Source organism: Panulirus ornatus, chromosome 53 (assembly GCF_036320965.1).
Source record: "Panulirus ornatus isolate Po-2019 chromosome 53, ASM3632096v1, whole genome shotgun sequence".
NCBI classification, from domain to species: Eukaryota; Metazoa; Arthropoda; class Malacostraca; order Decapoda; family Palinuridae; genus Panulirus; species Panulirus ornatus.
In genome coordinates, this window is record NC_092276.1 from 6867562 (window position 1) to 6892955 (window position 25394).

The window sequence follows — 25394 nt, forward strand, 5'->3', positions numbered from 1 at the left end:
TGTGAGGTGGTTTGATCGAGTAAGTAATGTAAGGGTAAGAGAGATGTGTGGAAATAAAAAGAGCGTGGTTGAGAGAGCAGAAGAGGGTGTTTTGAAATGGTTTGGGCACATGAAGAGAATGAGTGAGGAAAGATTGACCAAGAGGATATGTGTGTCGGAGGTGGAGTGAACGAGGAGAAGTGGGAGACCAAATTGGAGGTGGAAAGATGGAGTGAAAAAGATTTTGAGTGATCGGGGCCTGAACATGCAGGAGGGTGAAAGGCGGGCAAGGAATAGAGTGAATTGGATCGATGTGGTATACCTGGGTCGACATGCTGTCAATGGATTGAATCAGGGCATGTAAAGTGTCTGGGGTAAACCATGGAAAGCTGTGTAGGTATGTATATTTGCGTGTGTGGACGTATGTATATACATGTGTATGGGGTTGGGTTGGGCCATTTCTTTCGTCTGTTTCCTTGCGCTACCTCGCAGACGCGGGAGACAGCGACAAAGCAAAAAAAAAAAAAAAAAAAAAAAAATAATAATAAAATACCATTAATACAATGAAAAAATAATGTGTTTAGGTATGGAATTTTCCTCTTGTAACATCATGTCTGCTCAAAATGTTTTGGATTTTGGAGTATTTCGAATTAGGGATGCTCAACCTGCATTCTAATATATATCAACAACTTACATTAAAAGCCTTCAATCATACTTTTGTTACATATTACAAAACATGTATAGCAACCCTACTTGCCATGCTTTAAAATAATAATGTTAATATTTACAGCTTTTTCAGCAATAAGGTGAATCATAAGGTGTAATCTACAAAGTATTTTTTTCTTATATATAATTGGGGTGTATTTAGTGATTAGGGGAAACTATTCACTGGAATGCATTGTAAAGGCAAAGTTTGTAAATCTCTGCCACAAACAACTACATGGACACAAACCTTAATGATGCAGACAGAACACTGTAATTTCTGGAACCGAAGGGCCTACGGAAAATCCTTAGCTTTGTGCTGCCATTGGAGCCTGTACTGTCTCCTAGGATTTTGGGAGTCTGTTAAGGGTAAGTGGAGGTGCTAATGTTAGTCAGGCTCCTAGTAGGGTGCACTGCCTCCTGTACCACAGACTAACTTGAGTGGTTGAGGTGATCCAAGCATAATATGTTATTACAGTGATATGGCTATAAAGCTCCATGCCATTCATAAGCCATTATCTTTGTAAGAAAAGTCTTTCAGACATCTTTGCTTAGAGTTTTGCAACCCCATCTACTCAAGTAGACAGGGTTAAACAATACAATTAATATATCATTTCTCATTTAAGATATTTCCTTTGTCTAGACTCTATAGTACATAAGCATCATAACACATGACAGTCCCTTAAAACAAAATATCAAGCCTGTTTACAATAAGCAAAGATTCTATTCTGTACAGATTTACTACAAAAAACTATTCATTAACTATACAATTCTTAGTAAAACCTCCATTCAACTGAATATATATGAAGACAGGAGGTTGTAAAAGATTCTTAATACTGTTTTAAAAATCCAAAAACTGAATTGCATTTACTCAACAAAAAACTAAAATTAACAAATTAAAGCATTCTGAATGTTATATTGTTTTTGGAGTTACCATTTTAATATTCATATAATACTCTAATGTGCCAATTAACATGAGAATGTACTTCATGACCTGGAATAATTGTGAATGCAGGTGGATGAGTTAACTTCAAATTTTAAAGAGTAAAATACCATCAAAGGAATTTAGATATCAAAAGTGCCTTCTCTTTCTATTACAATTCAGATCCTAATTTTGATCAAAAAAGCAGTCCTTAATGGAGAAACTGCCTTCAAGGGGCAATAATTCCTCAAATGGAAGTTTTACAGAATGCACAACATAAGCCCAAGTTTTATATGGCATACTAAAATTACTACCATAGTTCAGTCCCATATTAAAACACTACAGAATTTACATTTATGAGAAATATTCATAACTACAGAATTTTCAGTTATGAGAATTTTTAAGTCCTCTCACCATGTTAAGAAAGGCCCATTCCACTTACTTTAAATAAATGAGAACTACAAGCTAATCCCTAACTCAATAAAGAATTGTTTGCTTTATTTTCATTTATTGTATTTGAACGCTGTTTCCCACGTCAGTGAGGTATCACCAGGAAGGAGATGAAGAATGACACATTCAGTCATATAAACACATATATACATAAATGCCCAAACATGCACATATATGCATTTTTTTATATACTTAATCGCTCACACGAAGAATGGCCCAACCACTAATGTACACATATATATACATAAATGCCCATTATTTATTATATTATTTTGCTTTGTCGCTGTCTCCCGCGCCTGTGAGGTAGCACAAGGAAACAGACAAAAGAAATGGCCCAACCCACCCCCACACACATGCACACACACACATGTCCACACACGCAAACATACACACCCACACATCCCAACGTACACACATATATACACACATGCACACAATTCACACTGTCTGTCCCTACTCACCCCCATCGCCACCCCGCCACACACGGAATAACATCCCCCTCCCCCCTCATGTGCGTGAGGCAGCGCCAGGAAAAGACAACAAAGGCCCCATTCGCTCACACTCAGTCTCCAGCTATCATGTAATAATGCCCGAAACCACAGCTCCCTTTCCACATCCAGGCCCCACAGACCTTTCCATGGTTTACCCCAGACGCTTCACATGCCCTGATTCAATCCATTGACAGCACGTCGACCCTGATATACCACATCGATCCAATTCACTCTATTCCTTAACCCTCCTGCACGTTCAGGCCCCGATCACTCAAAATCTTTTTCACTCCATCTTTCCACCTCCAATTTGGTCTCCCACTTCTCCTCGTTCCCTCCACCTCCAACACATATATCCTCTTGGTCAATCTTTCCTCACTCATTCTCTCCATGTGTCCAAACCATTTCAACACACCCACTTCTGTTCTCTCAACCAGTCTTTTTATTACCACACATCTCTCTTACCCTTTCATTACTTTCTCGATCAAACAACCTCACACCATATTGTCTTCAAACATTTCATTTCCAACACATCCACCCACCTCCATACATCCCTATCCATAGCCCATGCCTTGCAAGCTTATAATATTGTTGGAACTACTGTTCCTTTGAATGGAGAGAAACTGGAGGAAGTGAAGTGTTCTAGACATCTGGGAGTGGATTTGACAGTGGATGGAAGCAGAAGTGAGTCACAGGGTGGGGGAGGGGTGAAGGTTCTGGGAGTGTTGAAGAATGTGTGGAAGGCGAGAATGTTACCTTGGAGAGCAAAAATGGTATGTTTGAGGGAATAGTGGTTCCAACAATGTTATATGGTTGTGAGGCATGGGCTACAGATAGGGTTGTGCAGAGGAGGGTGGATGAGTTGGAAATGAAGTGTTTGAGGACAATATGTGGTGTGAGGTGGTTTGATCCAGCAAGCAATGAAAGGGTGGGGAGCTGTGTAGTAATAAAAAAAGTGTGGTTGAGAGAGCAGAAGAGGGTGTATTGAAATGGTTGGTCACATGGAAAGAATGAGTGAGGAAAGATTAACAAAGAGGATATATGTGTCAGAGGTGGAGGGAACGAGAAGTGGGAGACCAAATTGGAGGTGTAAGGATGGAGTGAAAAAGATTTTGAGCAATTGGGGCCTGAACATACAGGAGGGTGAAAGGCTTGCAAGGAATAGAGTGAATTGGAACGATGTGGTATACCAGGGTCAACATGCTGGCAATGGATTGAACCAGGGCATGTGAAGCGTCTAGGGTAAACCATGGAAAGTTTTGTGGGGCCTGGATGTGGAAAGGGAGCTGTGGTTTCAGTGCATTACGCATGACAGCTAGAGACTGAGTGCGAATGAATGTGGCCCTTTGTCCTTTCCTAGCGCTACCCTCGTGGGGGGAGGAGGGATGCTATTTCATGTGTGGCGGGGTGGCAACTGGAATGAATAAAGGCAGTAAGTATGAATTATGTGCATGTGTATATATGTATGTCTGCGTATGCATATATATGTATACATCAAAATGTATAAGTATGTATATGTGCCCGTGTGGACGTGTATGTACGTACATGTGTATGTGAGTGGGTTGGGCCATTCTTTCGTTTGTTTCCTTGTGCTACCTTGCTAACACCGGAGACAGTGACAAAATATAATATGAATAGATACTATTCCTTCAAACATATCCATTTTTGCTCTCTGAGATAATGTTCTCTCCTTCCACACATTCCTTATCACTCTTAAAACCTTTGCCCCCTCCCTGACCCTGTGATTTGCTTCCGCTTCCATGGCTCCATTCGCTGCTAAGTCCACTTCCAGATATCTAAAACACTTCACTTCCTCCAGTTTTTCTCCATTCAAACTTACATTTCAGTTAGCTTGTCCCTCAACCCTACTGAACCTAATAAACTTGCTCTTATTCACATTTACTCTCAACTTTCTCCTTTCACACACTTTTCAAAACTTAGTCACCAACTTCTGCAGTTTCTCATGCAAATCAGCAACCAGAGCTATATGACTGGCGAACACCAACTGCCTCACTTCCCAGGCCCTCTTATCTCCAACAAAGCATACTCATCTCTCTCTCTCCAAAACTCTTGCAATTATCTCCCTAACTACCCCATCCATAAACAAAGTAAAGAACCATGGGGACATCACACACCCCTGCCACAAACCAACCTTCATTGAGAACCAATCACTCTCCTCTCTTCCTACTCATACACATTCCTTGCATTCTTGGTAAAAACTTTTCACTGCTTCTAACAGCTTACCTCCTACACCATATACTCTTAGGATCTTCCACAAAGCATCTCTATCAACCCAATCATATGCCTTCTCCAGATCCATAAATATGATTATATTCATTTATTATACATAATCACAGTTTCCTGCATCAATGAGGTAGCACCAGGAAACAGATGAAGAATGGCCCATCCACTCATATATATATATACATAAACGGCTTCATTCGCATATGTACATACATATACATATCAACATATACATACACACACAGACATATACATATATATGCATGTACATATTCATACTTGCTTGCCTTCATTCGTTCCTGGTGCTACCCCTGCCCCACAGTAAACAGCATCACTACAACCCACTTCAGCAAGGTAGTGCCAGGACAGCATACAAAAAAAGGCCACATGTGTTCACACTCAGTCTCTAGCTGTCACTTGCAATGCACCAAAACCACAGCTCCTTTTCCACATATCAATCCATCTGTTTTTCTAAGTATTTCTCACACACATTCTTCAAAGCAAACACTTGATCCACACATCCTCTACCACTTCTGAAACCACATTACTCTTCCCCAATCTGGTGCTCTGTACATGTGTTCACTCTCTCGATCAGTACCCTCCCATATAGTTTCCTCAGAATACTCAACAAACTTATGCCTCTGTCGTTTGAACACTCACCTTTATCCCCTTTGCCTTTGTACAAGGGCACTATGCACGCATTCCGCCAATCATATTTACTAATTTTATGAATGTATTTTCATTACTAAAGTCAATTAATCTAGTATGAAAGTTTTGTATAAAATCCTTACTGTAGCTTATTCTTCCATGGCACCTTCTTATATAAGCATTCCTCCAAAGTGACAGTTTTCTTTAGTCTGTGTTCATTCATAAATTCTTTTTTCCTTTTACCTTTTCTCATTTAGCATCCAATACACACTTTTCATAAATATGATAAATGTCTATTGGATAGTGAACAGGAAAAGTTAACAGGAAAAAAGGTCAAATGAATGGTCATATAATCTTGGGACAACAGTGTTTATCAATTAATATCCACAATGTAAAATGATATTTCCAACTTGAGGAGGATGGTTTAATCATGATGAGGTAATATTCACATACTGTACTATAATATGTTCAGAACAGGTCACTTGGAAAAGATGAAATCTTGCTACTTAAGTGTTTCATTCCACCCAGTGTCGGTAAACCAGATATTAGCAAAAACTTTTAAGTTTTTTTTATATCAAACAAAGCTTTTTCTATATACTTCACCCAGTGTAAACTAGTGAGGATTTCTCTTTACAGTTGTGGCACTTACCTACTTAAGTAGTTCAGCATTACTCTATCTGTCTATAAACCTGATGACTGTTCCCATCTGCAACTCCCTTAAGGGGGTGCACACAGCAATGGAGTCTCATAACTCATGAACTCCAGTACCGCCTCTTAGCCTAAAATCACATTTCGTCTTCATAAGTTCTTAGTTAAAGACAACTCCAATCTTTGCTGGTACATGTCACTCACAAACATGGACAAACATAAAGGAATTAAACACAGTGTAGCTTTCTGCATACTAATAGCACTGGTCATTAAACACACTGTGCAACACATCATTATGCATGATATTCACAATGAAGAGTATATACAAACAACAAAATACAGCCAATGATAAACTTTAATACAAGAAAAATGATGGTCAACTAATGTTTGTAGTCTTGCACTGATGTGTATTAATCCCTTTATGTGTAATAAAGAAGATGCAGTTTTAGAGAAACAAGCTTAAGCCAAAAAATACATAACCTTTTCATTGTTAAAATGTAAAATACCAAATTACCTCTTGTTCATTATCCAGCTTCCTCCATGGTGACTTTCCCTTTGAAAGGATTTTCCGCAGTGAGGATGGTGTCATGCCTCTCTTTCCACGTGGGGTTGCTCCTTTCTTGCTGACTACAGTTACATTACCTGGTGATCGAGTGGAGTGGGGTGATTTTGTGCTGGGTAAACTGACAGAATGACTTGAGTGTGAACCTCTGGCATGTCGTAATCGGGTGGAAACTGGAGATCCACCAGAGCAAGATGGTTGAGGACTTCCCTATAATAACACATTGTCTCTTGAAATTAAACTAATATGTGATGGCATTTCCATCAGTAGAATAAAAGAAAAGCATTCAGATTGCCACATACACTACAATGACTGCCCCTTTTGATCGAGTAAGAAATGAAAAGGTAAGAGAGATGTAAGGAAATAAAAAGGGTGTGGTTGAGAAAGCAGAAGAAAGTGTGTTAAAATGGTTTGGACATATGGAGAGAATGAGTGAGAAAAGGTTGATAAAGAGGATATATGTGTCAGAGATGGAGGGAAAAAGAAACAGGAGACTAAATTGGAGGTAGAAGGATGGAGTGAAAAAGATTTTAAGCGATTGGGGAATACAGTGAATCGGAATGATGTGATGTACCGGGGTTGACATGCAGTTAGCGGACTGAACCACGGCATGTGAAATGTCTGGAGAAAACTATTGAAAGGTCTGTATGGCCTGGTTGTGGATAGAGCTGTGGTTTTGGAGCATTACACAACAGCTAGAGACTGAGTGTGAACGAATGTGACTTTTTTTGTCTTTTTTCCTGGCACTACCTCACTGATGTGGGGGTTGGAGATGCTATTTCCTGTGGCGTGGGGTGGCACCAGGAATGTGTTAAGGCAAGTAAGTATGAATGTTTACATGGGTATGTATGTATATGACTGTGTATTTATATATGTATATGTATGGGCGTGTATGTATATGTGTGTATATGAGTGGATGGGTCTTTCTTCTTCTGTTTCCTGGTGCTGCCTCGCTGACACAGGAAATGGCAATCAAGTTTACTAAATATATGAATCTATTATTATTTCATTACTTACTCGATCAAACCACCTCACACCACATATTGTCCTCAAACATCTCATTTCCAACACATCCACCCTCCTCCACACAACCCTATCTATTGCTCATGCCTCACAACCATATAACATTGTTAGAACCACTATTCCTTCAAACATACCCACTTTTGCTTTCCGAGATTTTGCCTTCCATACATTCTTCAACTCTCCCAGAACCTTCGCCCTCTCCCCCACCCTGTGATGCACTTCCGCTTCCATGGTTCCATCCGCTGCCTAATCCACTCCCAGATATCTAAAACAACACTTCCTCCGGTTTTTCTCCATTCAAACTTACCTCCTAATTTATTTGTCCCTCAACCCTACTGAACCTATTAACTTTGCTCTTATTCACATTTACTCTTGGCTTTCTTCTTTCACACACTTTACCAAACTCAGTCACCAACTTCTGCAGTTTCTCACCTGAATCAGCCACCAGTGCTGTATCTTCAGTGAACAACAACTGACTCATTTCCTAAGCCCTCTCATCCCCAACAGACTGCATACTTGCCCCTCTCTCCAAAATTTTACATTCACCTCCCTAACAACCCCATCCATAAACAAATTAAACAACAATGGAGACATCATGCATCCCTGCTGCAAACTGACATTCACTGGGAACCAATCACTTTCCTCTCTTCCTACTCGTACACATGCCTTACATCCTCGATAAAAGCTTTTCACACCCTCTAGCAACTCACCTCCCACACCATATATTCTTAATACCTTCCACAGAGCATCTCTATCAACTCTTATCATATGTCTTATCCAGATCCATGATAATATTATTATTATTATTATACTTGATCGCCATCTCCTGTGTCAGCAAGGTAATGCCGGGAAACAAATGAAGAAAGACCCATCCACTGATACACACCAAGAATCTTTTAGTTCCCCCTTTTATTAATAATTGTACTTTACTTCCCATGTTGCTTAATTCCTTTAATGTAAATGTTGCCTTCAGCAACAATAATACTACAAAGAATATCTTAATCAGGAATTCACCAGAAAATTCTCCTGGGTCCATCTATAAAGTGCCATGTAGAATTGTGATGAGTTTTATGTTGGGCAAACTGGTAAGGATCTTTCTGTTAGACTTATGCAACATAAATATAGTATAAGAATGGGACAAGAATCAAATGCCTTGTTTAATCACGTTAAAACCTATGATCATTGTATTGACTGGAGTAATGCCATCTCAGTTATTAACTCTAACTCTATTACCACGAGAAATATCATAGAATCTTCTATTATTAAATACACAAAGAATTATAATCAACATTGGTGATGATCTATACAAAGTAGATAACTGTTTTGTTGATATATATTTATTTATTTTGCTTTGTCGCTGTCTCCCACATTAGCGAGGTAGCGCAAGGAAACAGACGAAAGAATGGCCCAACCCACCCACACACACATGTATATACATACATGTCCACACATGCAAATATACATACCTATACATCTCAATGTACACATATATATATACACACACAGACATATACATATATACACATGTACATAATTCATAGTCTGCCTTTATTTATTCCCATCGCCACCCCGCCACACATGGAATAACAACCTCCTCCCCCCTCATGTGTGCGAGGTAGCGCTAGGAAAAGACAACAAAGGCCACATTCGTTCACACTCAGTCTCTAGCTGTCATGTAATAATGCACTGAAACCACAGCTCCCTTTCCACATCCAAGCCCCACAGAACTTTCCATGGTTTACCCCAGACGCTTCACATGCCCTGGTTCAATCCATTGACAGCACGTCGACCCTGGTATACCACATCGTTCCAATTCACTCTATTCCTTGCACGCCCTTCACCCTCCTGCATGTTCAGGCCCCGATCACTCAAAATCCCCCTCACTCCATCCCTCCACCCCCAATCTGGTCTCCCACCTCTCCTCGTTCCCTCCACCTCTGACACACACATCCTCTAGGTCAATCCCCCCCCCACTTACCCCCTCCACATGACCAAACCACCCCAAAACACCCTCTTCTGCTCTCTCAACCACACTCCCCCTATTTCCACACATCTCTCCCACCCCCACAGCACTTACTCGATCAAACCACCTCACACAACATATTGTCCTCAAACATCTCGCTTCCAGCACATCCACCCTCCTTCGCACAACTCTATCCATAGCCCACGCCTCGCAACCATACAACATTGTTGGAACCACTATTCCCTCAAACACACCCATTCCTGCTTTCCAAGATAATGCTCTCGACTTTCAAACATTCTTCAAGGCTCCCAAAATTTTCGCCCCCTCCCCCACCCTATGATTCACCTCCGCTTCCATGGTTCCATCCGCTGCCAGATCCACTCCCAGATATCTAAAACACTTTACTTCCTCCAGTTTTTCTCCATTCAAACTTACCTCCCAATTGACTTGACTCTCAACCCTACTGTACCTAAATAACCTTGCTCTTATTCACATTTACTCTTAACTTTCTTCTTTCACACACTTTACCAAACTCAGTCACCAGCTTCTGCAGTTTCTCACAAGGATCAGCCACCAGCGCTGTATCATCAGCGAACAACAACTGACTCATTTCCCAAGCTCTCTCATCCCCAACTGACTGCATACTTGCCCCTCTTTCCAAAACTCTTGCATTCACCTCCCTAACAACCCCATCCATAAACAAATTAAACAACCATGGAGACATCACACACCCCCACCGCAAACCTACGCTTACTGAGAACCAATCACCCTCCCCTCCCCCCACACGCACACATGCCCCACATCCCCGACAAAAACCCCTCACCGCCCCTAACAGCTTGCCTCCCACACCACATACTCTTAATACCTTCTACACAGCATCTCCATCAACTCTCTCATATGCCTTCTCCAGATCCACAAACAAATCCACTTGCCCTTCCAAACATTTCTCACATACATTCTTCAAAGCAAACACCTGATCCACACATCCTCCATCACCTTCGAAACCACACTGTTCTTCCCCAATCTGACGCTCTGTACATGCCCCCACCCTCCCAATCAACACCCTCCCATACCACTTACCAGGAACACTCAACAAACTTATACCTCGGTAATTTGAGCACTCACCCTTATCTCCTCCGCCCCCGCACAACGGCACCATGCAAGCACTCCACCAATCCTCAGGCACCTCACCATGAATCACACATACACCAAACAACCTCACCAACCAGTCAACAACATAGTCACCCCCTCTTTAATAAATTCCACTGCAATACCATCCAAACCCGCTGCCCCGCCGGCTTCCATCCTCCACAAAGCCCCCACTACCTCTTCTCCGTTTACCAAATCACCCACCCTAACCCTCTCACCCTGCACACCACCTCGATCAAAACACCCTATATCTGCCACTCCATCATCAAACACACCCAACAAACCCTCAAAATACCCACTCCATCCCCTTCCCACACCACCACTACCCGTTACCACCCCCCCCCCCCAGCTCCCACCTGCTCCCCCGTCCTACGCACCTTACTTACCTCCCTCCAAAACATCTTCCCACTTTCCCCAAAACTCAATGATACCCCCCCACCCCAACTCTCATTTGCCCCCTTTTTCACCTCTTGCACCCTTCTCCCGACCTCCTGCCTCCCTCTTTTATACATCTCCCACTCATTTGCACTTTCCCCCCGCATAAACCGTCCAAAAGCCTGTCCCTTCTCTTTCACCAACAATCCCCCCCCCCCCAATCAACCCACCTCCCATGCCACAAGCATCCCCTGGGCAAGCCATCACTTATTCCCTAAATACATCCCATTCCTCCCCCACTCCCCTTACCTCCTTTGTTCTCACCTTTTTCCATTCTGTACTCAGTCTCTCCTGGTACTTCCTCACACAAGTCTCCTTCCCAAGCTCACTTACTCTCGCCACTCTCTTCACCCCAACATTCTCTCTTCTTTTCTGAAAACCCCTACAAATCTTCACCTTTGCCTCCACAAGATAGTGATCAGACATCCCTGATAAAATTTGTAAAATGATAAGATTATGATACGCTCGTTGTCTGTCTTGGACAATCGCATGTTTACCATATGGCGTCCTAGCTACGTCTCTTCCTTGTATATCAACGGACTATTATATTTCTCTCTTGTGTCTCCCCTGATGATGTGATTATTACACGAAAGTGCACTTGGGAACTTATCGTGTTTCATTTTCCCTGTGGACTCATAGGAATACATATACATATATACAAATGAGCATATTCATACTTGCCTTCATTCATTCTTGGTGCCACCCCACCCCACAGGCAACAACATCGCTGTAACACCAGGAAAACAGACAAAAATAGGCAATATTCTTTAACACTTAGTCTCTAGCTGTCATGTGTATTGCACTGAAACTACAGCTCCCTATCCACATCCAGGCTCCAGAAACCTTTCCATGGTTTACCCCAGATGTTTCACATGTCCTGGTTCAGTCCACTGACAGCATATCAACCCCGGTTTACCACACTGTTCCAATTCAGTTGGATTTAAATGACTGCTGTCAGTAGGTTAACCCCCTGGAGTAGGGGAAATATCCCTGGGATAGAAGAAAAGTAATTTTACCTTTATTTTCCCTGTAAGTCATAGAAGGTGATTAAATGGGGTGAAAGTGGGAAACAGGAAACTCTCCTTGTATCTTAGTCTCCAAAAGATGGAACAAAAGAAGGAGCTAAGCAGGGAGAGCTCATTCTCCTCAAAGGCTCAAACTGGGGTGTCTAAATGTGTGTTGATGTAAACATATGAGAAGAAAGAAGAGATAGATAACATGTTTGAGGAAAGAAACCTTAGTGATCTGGCTGTGAGTGAAACAAACCTCATGGGTAAAGGGGAAGAATGGTTAGGAAATGTCTTAGGAGTAAAGTCAAGGATTGATGAGAACAAGAGTTAAGGGAGTTGTAAGAGTGTAAGGAAGTGAATTCTAGACTGATAAGGGTAGAATTGAAAGTGGATTGTGAAAGATGGGTAATTATTAGTGCTTAAGCACCTGGCCATAAGAAGAAAAATCAAGAAAGGCAAGTCTTTTGGGAGTACCTCAATAATGTGTCAGCAGTTCTGATGCAAAAGACTGGGTATTAGGGATGGGTAATGTCAATGCAAAGGTGACTGATGTGGCAGTTGAGGGTATAATTGAAGGGCATGGGATATTCAGGTTTGTGAGCAGAAATGGTGAACAGCTTGTGAACATGTGTGATGAAAAAGGACTAGTGACTGGGAATACCTGGTTTAAAAAGGTATACATACATGTATACATATGTGAGTAGGAGAAATGGTCAGCTGGCATGACTGGATGACATATTAATTGATATGTGTGTAAAAAAAGAGACTTGGATATAAATGTGCATAGAGAGGCAGCTGGTGGGATGTCAGGTCACTATCTTGAGAGGCAAGGGTGAAGATTTTTAGAGGTTTTAGGGAACAAGGAAACAATGTCAGAGAGAAGCGAGCAGTGAAAGTAAGTGAGCATGTAAAAAATGACGTGTGAAGAAATACCAGGAGAGATTGGGTGTAGAATGACAAATGGAGAGAGTAAATAAAGCAAGGGGAGTGGGTAAGGGATGAGAAGTATTTAGGGAAGCAGTGCTGGCATGTGTGAAATATGAATGTGGCATGCAAAAGGTGGGAGGTGGGCAGATTAGAAAGGGTAAAGATGGGGGGATGAAGAGAAAGCAGCAGAAGGTCAAGTGGAAGGTGCAAGGTTTGAAAAAGAGGGTAAAAACAAGGGCTAAAGTGAGCAAGTATCAGTGAACTTTAGGGAGAATAAGAGATCACTTTGGAAGGAGGTTAATAATATGTATGGGAGTGAGCAAGTATCAGTAAATTTACTTTAAGGAGCATTAGATATTTTGGAAGGAGATGATAATATGCATAAAACAAGAGAACAAAAGGAATATTGGTGAATGGGGCAAAAGGGATGTGGTAACCACTGGTGATGAAGTGAGGAGTTGGAATGAGTATTTTGAAGGACTGCTGACTGTGTTAGATGACAGGGTGGCAGATGGTGATGAAGTGAGGAGTTGGAATGAGTATTGTGAAGGACTGCTGACTGTGTTAGATGACAGGGTGGCAGATGTTGGGTGTCTGGGTTGGGGTGATATGCAAAGTGAAAGAGTCATGGAGAGTGGTCTGGTGAAAGCCGTACTTAGGATGAAAGGTGACAAGGCAGCTGGAGTGGATGGTATTGCAGATGAATTTATTAAGAAATGGGGTCATTGTGTTGTTCATTGGTTAGCATTTTCAATGTATGTATAGATCATGGTGAGTTGCGTGAGGACTGGCAGAATGCATGTACAATGCCAGTGTTATAAAGGCACGGGGGATAAAGGTAAGTGTTCAAACTAATGAGGCATTAATTTTCCTGTGTACCTGATAAGTTGTATGGGATGGTATTGATAAAAAGGGTGAAGGCATGTATAGGCATTAGATTGGGAAGGAATAGTATGGTATCAGGAGTGGTGAAGGACGTGTTGATTAGGTGACTGCTTTGAAGAATGTGTGTGAGATATACTTAAGAGAAATGGAATGATTTGCATGTGGTATTTATGGATCTGGAGAGAGCTTATGATAGGACTGACATAGATGCCTTATGGAAGATCTAAAGAATACATGGTCTGGATAAAATGCTGCTAGAAACAGTTTTTATCAAAGGTGTAAGGCATGTTTACAAGTAAGAAGAGAAGAAAGTGAATGGTTCTATGTGAAGGTTGGTATGGATTGGTAGGTGAGAGAGGTAAATGTGAGTCTTGGAGAGAGAGGGGGTGATTGTACAGTCTGTTGAAGATTAGAGGACTTGGGAAGTGCATCAGTTGTTGTTTGCTGATGATATAGCACTGGTGGCAGATTAGAGTGTGAAACTGTCACCCTACCCCACAAGAAACAGCACTGCCACCCCCTATGTCAGCAAAGTAGCACCAGGAAACAGACAAAGAAAGGCCACGTCCATTCACATTCATACATGAGCTGTCATCCACATCCAGGCCCCACAGACCTTCCCAGAGTTTACAGTGAACGTTCACATGCCCTGGTTCAGTCCATTGATAACACAATGACCTCAGTACACATCATTCTGAATTACTCTATTCTGTGCACGCCTTTCACCCACCTGCTTGTTCGGGCCCCGATCACTCAAAATCTTTTTCACTCCATCTTTCCATCTCCAATTTGGTCTCCCAGTTCTCCTTGTTCCCTCCACTTTTGACACATACCCTCTTTGTCAACCCTTCCTCATTCATTCTCACCATATGTCCAACACCCTCATCTGCATTCCCAACAACACTTATTTTATTCCCACACATCTCTCATACCCTTACATTGCTTACTCGATCAAAACATCTCACACCGCATATTGTCCTCAAATATTTCATTTCCAACACATCCTCCCTCCTCCATCCAACCCTATTTATAGCACCTGCCTCATAACCTTATAATGCTGGAATTACTATTTCTTCAAACATACCAATTTTTGCCCTGTAAGATAATGTTCTCTCTTTCCACACATTCTTCACTGCTCCTAGAACCTTTGCCCCCTTCCTCACCCTTTGACTCATTTCCACTTCCTTGGTTCCATTCGCTGCCAAGTTCAATTCCAGATATCTAAAACACTTCACTTCCTCCAATTTTTCTCCATTCAAACCATTTTTTTCATACATATTCGCCATTTTCCGCATTAGCGAGATAGTGTTAAGAACAGAGGACTGAGCCTTAGAGGGAATATCCTCACTTGGCCCCCTTCTCTGTTCCTTCTTTTGAAAAAGTAAAAATGGGAGGGAAGGATTTCCTGCTCCCTTTCCTTTTAGTTGCCTTCTATGACACACAGGGAAATGTGGGAAGTATTCTTTCTCCCCTATCCCAATTAACTTGTCCCTCAACCTTGCTGAACCTAATAACATTGCTTTTATTTACAATTACTCTCAACTTTCTTCTTTCAACAACTGCAGTTTCTCACTCGAATCAGCCGCCAGTGCTGTATCAATGGCTAACAACAGCTGACTCATTTCCCAGGCCCTCTTGTTCTCAAGAGACTGTATACTTGCCCCTCTCTCCAAGATTCTTGCAATAAAGTACAAAAATAATATAGAAATAATTATTATCAACATTATACTTAATCGCCATCTCCCGCATCAGTGAGATAGCACCAGGAAACAGACGAAGAATGGCCCTATATATACATAAATGCCCATACACACATATACATATTCATAGTTGATTGCCTTTATCCATTCCTGGTGCTACCCAGCCCCACAGGAAACAGCATCATTACCCCCTGCTTCAGCACGGTGGTGCTAGGAAAACAGACAAAAAAAGCCACATTCTTTCACGCTCAGTCTCTAACTGTCATGTGTAATGCACTGAAACCAAAGCTCCCTGCCCATATCCAGGCCCTACAAACCTTTCCATGGTTTACCCCAGACGTTTCACATGTGCTGGTTCAGTCCACTGACAGCACATCGACCTCGGTACACCACATAGTTCCAATTCACCCTATTCCTTGCACTCCTCTCTTTTTCCTATAAAGGAGACAAACTGTCATCTGGCAGATATCAGAATAGTGTTCAAGTTTTTTGTATTATACTTGAATGCCGTTTTCCACATCAGCGAGGTAGTGCCAGGAAACAGATGAAGAGCGGCCCATCCACTCATATACACACATACATTTTTATTATCATATTTGAGTGATGTTTCCTGCATCAGCGAGGTAGTGCCTGGAAACAGATGAAGAGTGGCCCGTCCACTCACATACACAAATGCCCTTATAAGCACATATATATATACACATAGATATCAACATTGGATTATGTGTTAATTGACAGGTGTGCGAAAGAGAGACTTTTGGATGTTAATGTCCTGAGAGGTGCAACTGGAGGGATGTCTGATCATTATCTTGTGGAGGCGAGGGTGAAGATTTGTATGGGTTTTCAGAAAAGAAGAGAGAATGTTGGGGTGAAGAGGGTGGTGGGAGTAAGTGAGCTTGGGAAGGCAAATGTTATAAAAATGAATTCAGAACAATTTCAAATACCAACATGTCAGTAAAAACATTATGATGAGAGATTGATATACAGTCATTGCTAAATAAAATTATATGCTGAGAATATTGAATATGATGCATCAGTTAGGAAAAGTGATAATGTAAGGCTTAAGTTTGACTATGTGACAGATGAGAATGTTTTTTTTTAAAATGGAGCAGTGAAACAAGACCTAAGGTGGAAATATAATTGCCTCACAGGAAACAGCATTGCTACCCCATGCTTCAGTGAAGTAGCACCAAGAAAACTGACAAAAATGGCCACATTTGTTCACACTCAGCCTCTAGCTGTCATGTGTAATGCACTGAAACCACAGTTCCCTATCCACAACCAGGCCCCACAGACCTTTCCATGGTTTACCCCAGACATTTCACATGCCATGATTCAGTCTACTGACAGCACGTCGACCACGATATACCACAATGTTCCAATTCACTCTATTCCTTGTACGCCTCTCACCCTCCTGTATCTTCAGGTCCCAATCGCTCAAAATCTTTTTCACTCCGTCCTTCCACTTCCAATTTGGTCTCCCGCTTCTCTTTGTTCGCCTCCACCTCTGACACATATATCCTCTTTTTGAATCTTTCCTCACTCATTTTCTCCATATGTCCAAACCGCTTTAACACACCCTCTTCTGCTCTCTCAACCGTACTTTTTATTACCACACACCTCTCTTACCCTTTCATTACTTACTCAATCAAACCACCTCAACAAATTCTCCTCAAATGTTTCATTTCCAACACATCCACCCTCCTCTGTAAAACCCTATCTATAGCCCATGTCTCACAACCATATAACATTGTTGTAACTACTATTTCTTCAAATATACCCATTATTGCTCTCCGAGATAATGTTCTCTCCTTCCACACATTCTTCATCACCCCCAGAACCTTCGACCCTCCCCCACCCTATGACTCATTTTTGCTTCCATTCACTGCTAAGTCCACTTCCAGATATCTAAAACACATCACTTCCTCCAATTTTTCTTCATTCAAACTTACATCCCAATTGACTTGTCCCTCAACCCTACTGAACTTAATAACCTTGCTCTTATTTACATTTACTCTCAACCTTCCTCTTTCACACACTTTTCAAAACTCAGTCTCCAACTTCTGCAGTGTCTCACTTGAATCAGCCACCAGAGCTGTATCATCGGCAAACAACAACTGACTCACTTCACAGGCCCTCCCATCCCCATCAGACTGCATACTCGCCATCTCTCTCCAAAACTCTTGTATTTATCTCCTTAATTACCTGATCCATAAACAAATTAAACAACCATGGGGACATCACACACCCCTGCAACAGACCAACATTCACGGGGAACCAATCACTCTCCTCTCTTCCTACCCGTGCACATGCCTTTCATCCATGGTTAAAACTTTTCACTGCTTCTAGCAACTTACCTCCCACACCTTATACTCTTAAAACCTTCCACAAAGCATCTCTATTAACCCTATCATATGCCTTCTCCAGATCCATAAATGCTACATACAAATCCATCTGTTTTTCTAAGTGCTTCTCCCACATTCTTCAGAGCAAACACTTGATCCACACATCCTCTACCACTTCTGAAACTGCACTGCTCTTCCCTAATCTGATGCCCTGTACATGCCTTTACGCTCTCAATCAATTATTTTTTTTTATTATTATTTTTTATTTTGCTTTGTCGCTGTCTCCCGCGTTTGCGAGGTAGCACAAGGAAACAGACGAAAGAAATGGCCCAACCCACCCCCATACACAATGTATATACATACACGTCCACACACGCAAATATACATACCTATAAATCTCAATGTACACATATATATACACACACAGACACATACATATATACCCATGCACACAATTCACACTGTCTGCCTTTATTCATTCCCATCGCCACCTCGCCACACATGGAATACCATCCCCCTCCCCCCTCATGTGTGCGAGGTAGCACTAGGAAAGGACAACACAGGCCCCATTCGTTCACACTCAGTCTCTAGCTGTCATGCAATAATGCCCGAAACCACAGCTCCCTTTCCACATCCAGGTCCCACACAACTTTCCATGGTTTACCCGACGCTTCACATGCCCTGATTCAATCCACTGACAGCACGTCAACCTCGGTATACCACATCGATCCAATTCACTCTATTCCTTGCCCTCCTTTCACCATCCTGCATGTTCAGGCCCCGATCACTCAAAATCTTTTTCACTCCATCTTTCCACCTCCAATTTGGTCTCCCACTTCTCCTCGTTCCCTCCACCTCCGACACATATATCCTCTTGGTTAATCTTTCCTTACTCATTCTCTCTATGTGCCCAAACCATTTCAAAAAACCCTCTTCTGCTCTCTCAACCATGCTCTTTTTATTTCCACACATCTCTCTTACCCTTACATTACTTACTCGATCAAACCACCTCACACCACACATTGTCCTCAAACATCTCATTTCCAGCATATCCACCCTCCTGCGCACAACTCTATCCATAGCCCACGCCTCGCAACCATACAACATTGTTAGAACCACTATTCCTTCAAACATACCCATTTTTGCTTTCCGAGATAATGTTCTCGACTTCCACACATTCTTCAAGGCTCCCGGGATTTTTGCCCCCTCCCCCACCCTATGATTCACTTCTGCTTCCATGGTTCCATCCGCTGCCAGATCCACTCCCAGATATCTAAAACACTTTACTTCCTCCAGTTTTTCTCCATTCAAACTTACCTCCCAGTTGACTTGACCCTCAACCCTACTGTACCTAATAACCTTGCTCTTATTCACATTTACTCTTAACTTTCTTCTTTGACACACATTACCAAACTCAGTCACCAGCTTCTGCAGTTTCTCACATGAATCAGCCACCAGTGCTGTATCATCAGCGAACAACAACTGACTCACTTCCCAAGCTCTCTCATCCCCAACAGACTGCATACTTGCCCCTCTTTCCAAAACTCTTGCATTCACCTCCCTAACAACCCCATCCATAAACAAATTAAACAACCATGGAGACATCACACACCCCTGCCGCAAACCTACATTCACTGAGAACCAATCACTCTCCTCTCTTCCTACACATACACATGCCTTACATCCTCGATAAAAACTTTTCACTGCTTCTAACAACTTTCCTCCCACACCATATATTCTTAGTACCTTCCACAGAGCATCTCTATCAGCTCTATCATATGCCTTCTCCAGATCCATAAATGCTACATACAAATCCATTTGCTTTTCTAAGTATTTCTCACATACATTCTTCAAAGCAAACACCTGATCCACACATCCTCTACCACTTCTGAAACCACACTGCTCTTCCCCAATCTGATGCTCTGTACATGCCTTCACCCTCTCAATCAATACCCTCCCATATAATTTCCCAGGAATACTCAACAAACTTATACCTCTGTAATTTGAGCACTCACTCTTATCCCCTTTACCTTTGTACAATGGCACTATGCACGCATTCCGCCAATCCTCAGGCACCTCACCATGAGTCATACATACATTAAATAACCTTACCAACCAGTCAACAATACAGTCACCCCCTTTTTTAATAAATTCCACTGCAATACCATCCAAACCTGCTGCCTTGCCGGCTTTCATCTTCCGCCAAGCTTTTACTACCTCTTCTCTGTTTACCAAATCATTTTCCCTAACCCTCTCACTTTGCACACCACCTCGACCAAAACCCCCTATATCTGCCACTCTATCATCAAACACATTCAACAAACCTTCAAAATACTCACTCCATCTCCTTCTCACATCACCACTACTTGTTATCACCTCCCCATTTGCGCCCTTCACTGAAGTTCCCATTTGCTCCCTTGTCTTATGCACTTTATTTACCTCCTTCCAGAACATCTTTTTATTCTCCCTAAATTTTAATGATACTCTCTCACTCTCAAACTCTCATTTGCCCTCTTTTTCACCTCTTGCACCTTTCTCTTGACCTCCTGTCTCTTTCTTTTATACATCTCCCACTCAATTGCATTTTTTCCCTGCAAAAATCGTCCAGATGCCTCTCTCTTCTCTTTCACTAATAATCTTACTTCCTCATCCCACCACTCACTACCCTTTCTAATCAACCCACCTCCCACTCTTCTCATACCACAAGCATCTTTTGCACAATCCATCACTTATTCCCTAAATACATCCCATTCCTCCCCCACTCCCCTTACTTCCATTGTTCTCACCTTTTTCCATTCTGTACTCAGTCTCTCCTGGTACTTCCTCACACAAGTCTCCTTCCCAAGCTCACTTACTCTCACCACCCTCTTCACCCCAACATTCACTCTTCTTTTCTGAAAACTCATACAAATCTTCACCTTAGCCTCCACAAGATAATGATCAGACATCCCTCCAGTTGCACCTCTCAGCACATTAGCATCCAAAAGTCTCTCTTTCGCGCGCCTGTCAATTAACACGTAATCCAATAACGCTCTCTGGCCATCTCTCCTACTTACATACGTATACTTATGTATATCTCGCTTTTTAAACCAGGTATTCCCAATCACCAGTCCTTTTTCAGCACATAAATCTACAAGCTCTTCACCATTTCCATTTACAACACTGAACACCCCATGTATACCAATTATTCCCTCAACTGCCACATTACTCACCTTTGCATTCAAATCACCCATCACTATAACCCGGTCTCGTGTATCAAAACCACTAACACACTCATTCAGCTGCTCCCAAAACACTTGCCTCTCATGATCTTTCTTCTCATGCCCAGGTGCATATGCACCAATAATCACCCATCTCTCTCCATCAACTTTCAGTTTTACCCATACTAATCGAGAATTTACTTTCTTACATTCTATCACATACTCCCACAACTCCTGTTTCAGGAGTACTGCCACTCCTTCCCTTGCTCTTGTCCTCTCACTAACCCCTGACTTTACTCCCAAGACATTCCCAAACCACTCTTCCCCTTTACCCTTGAGCTTCGTTTCACTCAGAGCCAAAACATCCAGGTTCCTTTCCTCAAACATACTACCTATCTCTCCTTTTTTCACATCTTGGTTACATCCACATACATGTAGACACCCCAGTCTGAGCCTTCGAGGAGGATGAGCACTCCCTGCGTGACTCCTTCCTCTGTTTCCCATTTTAGAAAGTTAAAAATACAAGGAGGGGAGGATTTCTGGCCCCCCGCTCCCGTCCCCTCTAGTCGCCTTCTACGACATGCGAGGAAAGTATTCTTTCACCCCTATCCCCAGGGATAATATATATATGGAAGTAAGGGGAGTGGGGGAGGAATGGGATGTATTTAGGGAATCAGTGATGGATTGCGCAAAAGATGCTTGTGGCATGAGAAGAGTGGGAGGTGGGTTGATTAGAAAGGGTAGTGAGTGGTGGGATGAAGAAGTAAGAGTATTAGTGAAAGAGAAGAGAGAGGCATTTGGACGATTTTTGCAGGGAAAAAATGCAATTGAGTGGGAGATATATAAAAGAAAGAGACAGGAGGTCAAGAGAAAGGTGCAAGAGGTGAAAAAAAGGGCAAATGAGAGTTGGGGTGAGAGAGTATCATTAAATTTTAGGGAGAATAAAAAGATGTTCTGGAAGGAGGTAAATAAAGTGTGTAAGACAAGGGAGCAAATGGGAACTTCAGTGAAGGGCGCAAATGGGGAGGTGATAACAAGTAGTGGTGATGTGAGAAGGAGATGGAGTGGGTATTTTGAAGGTTTGTTGAATGTGTTTGATGATAGAGTGGCAGATATAGGGTGTTTTGGTCGAGGTGGTGTGCAAAGTGAGAGGGTTAGGGAAAATGATTTGGTAAACAGAGAAGAGGTAGTGAAAGCTTTGCGGAAGATGAAAGCCGGCAAGGCAGCAGGTTTGGATGGTATTGCAGTGGAATTTATTAAAAAAGGGGGTGACTGTATTGTTGACTGGTTGGTAAGGTTATTTAATGTATGTATGACTCATGGTGAGGTGCCTGAGGATTGGCGGAATGCGTGCATAGTGCCATTGTACAAAGGCAAAGGGGATAAGAGTGAGTGCTCAAATTACTGAGGTATAAGTTTGTTGAGTATTCCTGGGAAATTATATGGGAGGGTATTGATTGAGAGGGTGAAGGCATGTACAGAGCATCAGATTGGGGAAGAGCAGTGTGGTTTCAGAAGTGGTAGAGGATGTGTGGATCAGGTGTTTGCTTTGAAGAATGTATGTGAGAAATACTTAGAAAAGCAAATGGATTTGTATGTAGCATTTATGGATCTGGAGAAGGCATATGATAGAGTTGATAGAGATGCTCTGTGGAAGGTATTAAGAATATATGGTGTGGGAGGCAAGTTGTTAGAAGCAGTGAAAAGTTTTTATCGAGGATGTAAGGCATGTGTACGTGTAGGAAGAGAGGAAAGTGATTGGTTCTCAGTGAATGTAGGTTTGTGGCAGGGGTGTGTAATGTCTCCATGGTTGTTTAATTTGTTTATGGATGGGGTTCTTAGGGAGGTAAATGCAAGAGTTTTGGAAAGAGGGGCAAGTATGAAGTCTGTTGGGGATGAGAGAGCTTGGGAAGTGAGTCAGTTGTTGTTTGCTGATGATACAGCGCTGGTGGCTGATTCATGTGAGAAACTGCAGAAGCTGGTGACTGAGTTTGGTAAAGTGTATGGAAGAAGAAAGTTAAGAGTAAATGTGAATAAGAGCAAGGTTATTAGGTACAGTAAGGTTGAGGGTCAAGTAAATTGGGAGGTGAGTTTGAATGGAGAAAAACTGGAGGAAGTGAAGTGTTTTAGATATCTGGGAGTGGATCTGGCAGCGGATGGAACCATGGAAGCGGAAGTGGATCATAGGGTGGGGGAGGGGGCGAAAATTCTGGGGGCCTTGAAGAATGTGTGGAAGTCGAGAACATTATCTCGGAAAGCAAAAATGGGTATGTTTGAAGGAATAGTGGTTCCAACAATGTTGTATGGTTGCGAGGCGTGGGCTATGGATAGAGTTGTGCGCAGGAGGATGGATGTGCTGGAAATGAGATGTTTGAGGACAATGTGTGGTGTGAGGTGGTTTGATCGAGTGAGTAACGTAAGGGTAAGAGAGATGTGTGGAAATAAAAAGAGCGTGGTTGAGAGAGCAGAAGAGGGTGTTTTGAAGTGGTTTGGGCACATGGAGAGGATGAGTGAGGAAAGATTGACCAAGAGGATATATGTGTCGGAGGTGGAGGGAACAAGGAGAAGAGGGAGACCAAATTGGAGGTGGAAAGATGGAGTGAAAAAGATTTTGTGTGATCGGGGCCTGAACATGCAGGAGGGTGAAAGGAGGGCAAGGAATAGAGTGAATTGGAGCGATGTGGTATACCGGGGTTGACGTGCTGTCAGTGGATTGAATCAAGGCATGTGAAGCGTCTGGGGTAAGCCATGGAAAGCTGTGTAGGTATGTATATTTGCGTGTGTGGATGTATGTATATACATGTGTATAGGGGGGGGTTGGGCCATTTTTTTCATCTGTTTCCTTGCGCTACCTCGCAAACGCGGGAGACAGCGACAAAGTATAAAAAATATATATATATATATATATATATATATATATATATATATATATATATATATATGAAGTGTTTTAGATATCTAGGAGTGGATCTGGCAGCGGATGGAACCATGGAAGAGGAAGTGGATCATAGGGTGGGGGAGGGGGCGAAAATTCTGGGAGCCTTGAAGAATGTGTGGAAGTCGAGAACATTATCTCGGAAAGCAAAAATGGGTATGTTTGAAGGAATAGTGGTTCCAACAATGTTGTATGGTTGCGAGGCGTGGGCTATGGATAGAGTTGTGCGCAGGAGGATGGATGTGCTGGAAATGAGATGTTTGAGGACAATGTGTGGTGTGAGGTGGTTTGATCAAGTAAGTAACGTAAGGGTAAGAGAGATGTGTGGAAATAAAAAGAGCGTGGTTGAGAGAGCAGAAGAGGGTGTTTTGAAATGGTTTGGGCACATGGAGAGAATGAGTGAGGAAAGATTGACCAAGAGGATATATGTGTCGGAGGTGGAGGGAACGAGGAGAAGAGGGAGACCAAATTGGAAGTGGAAAGATGGAGTGAAAAAGATTTTGTGTGATCGGGGCCTGAACATGCAGGAGGGTGAAAGGAGGCAAGGAATAGAGTGAATTGGAGCGATGTGGTATACCGGGGTTGATGTTCTGTCAGTGGATTGAATCAGGGCATGTGTAGCGTCTGGGGTAAACCATGGAAAGCTGTGTAGGTATGTATATTTGCGTGTGTGGACGTATGTATATACATGTGTATGGGGGTGGGTTGGGCCATTTCTTTCATCTGTTTCCATGCGCTACCTCGCAAATGCGGGAGACAGCGACAAAAAAAAAAAAAAAAAAAAAAAAAAAAAAAAATATATATATATATATATATATATATATATATATATATATATATATTTTTATTTTTTATATTATACTTTGTTGCTGTCTCCCGCGTTTGCGAGGTAGCGCAAGGAAACAGACGAAAGAAATGGCCCAACCCCCTCCCATACACATGTATATACATACGTCCACACACGCAAATATACATACCTACACAGCTTTCCATGGTTTACCCCAGACGCTTCACATGCCTTGATTCAATCCACTGACAACACATCAACCCCGGTATACCACATCGCTCCAATTCACTCTATTCCTTGCCCTCCTTTCACCATCCTGCATGTTCAGGCCCCGATCACACAAAATCTTTTTCACTCCATCTTTCCACCTCCAATTTGGTCTCCCTCTTCTC

At 42.2% G+C, this 25394-nt stretch overlaps 1 protein-coding gene across 1 annotated transcript in view; it reads right to left on the bottom strand.

Annotated features, from left to right (window-relative positions):
• LOC139765206 (uncharacterized) overlaps positions 1-25394 on the bottom strand; it is a 236453-nt gene that overhangs the window by 14689 nt on the left and 196370 nt on the right. The window contains 2 exon segments of the mRNA XM_071692509.1: positions 932-1041; positions 6596-6853. Of these exon segments, the coding sequence (XP_071548610.1) occupies positions 932-1041; positions 6596-6853 (368 nt within the window).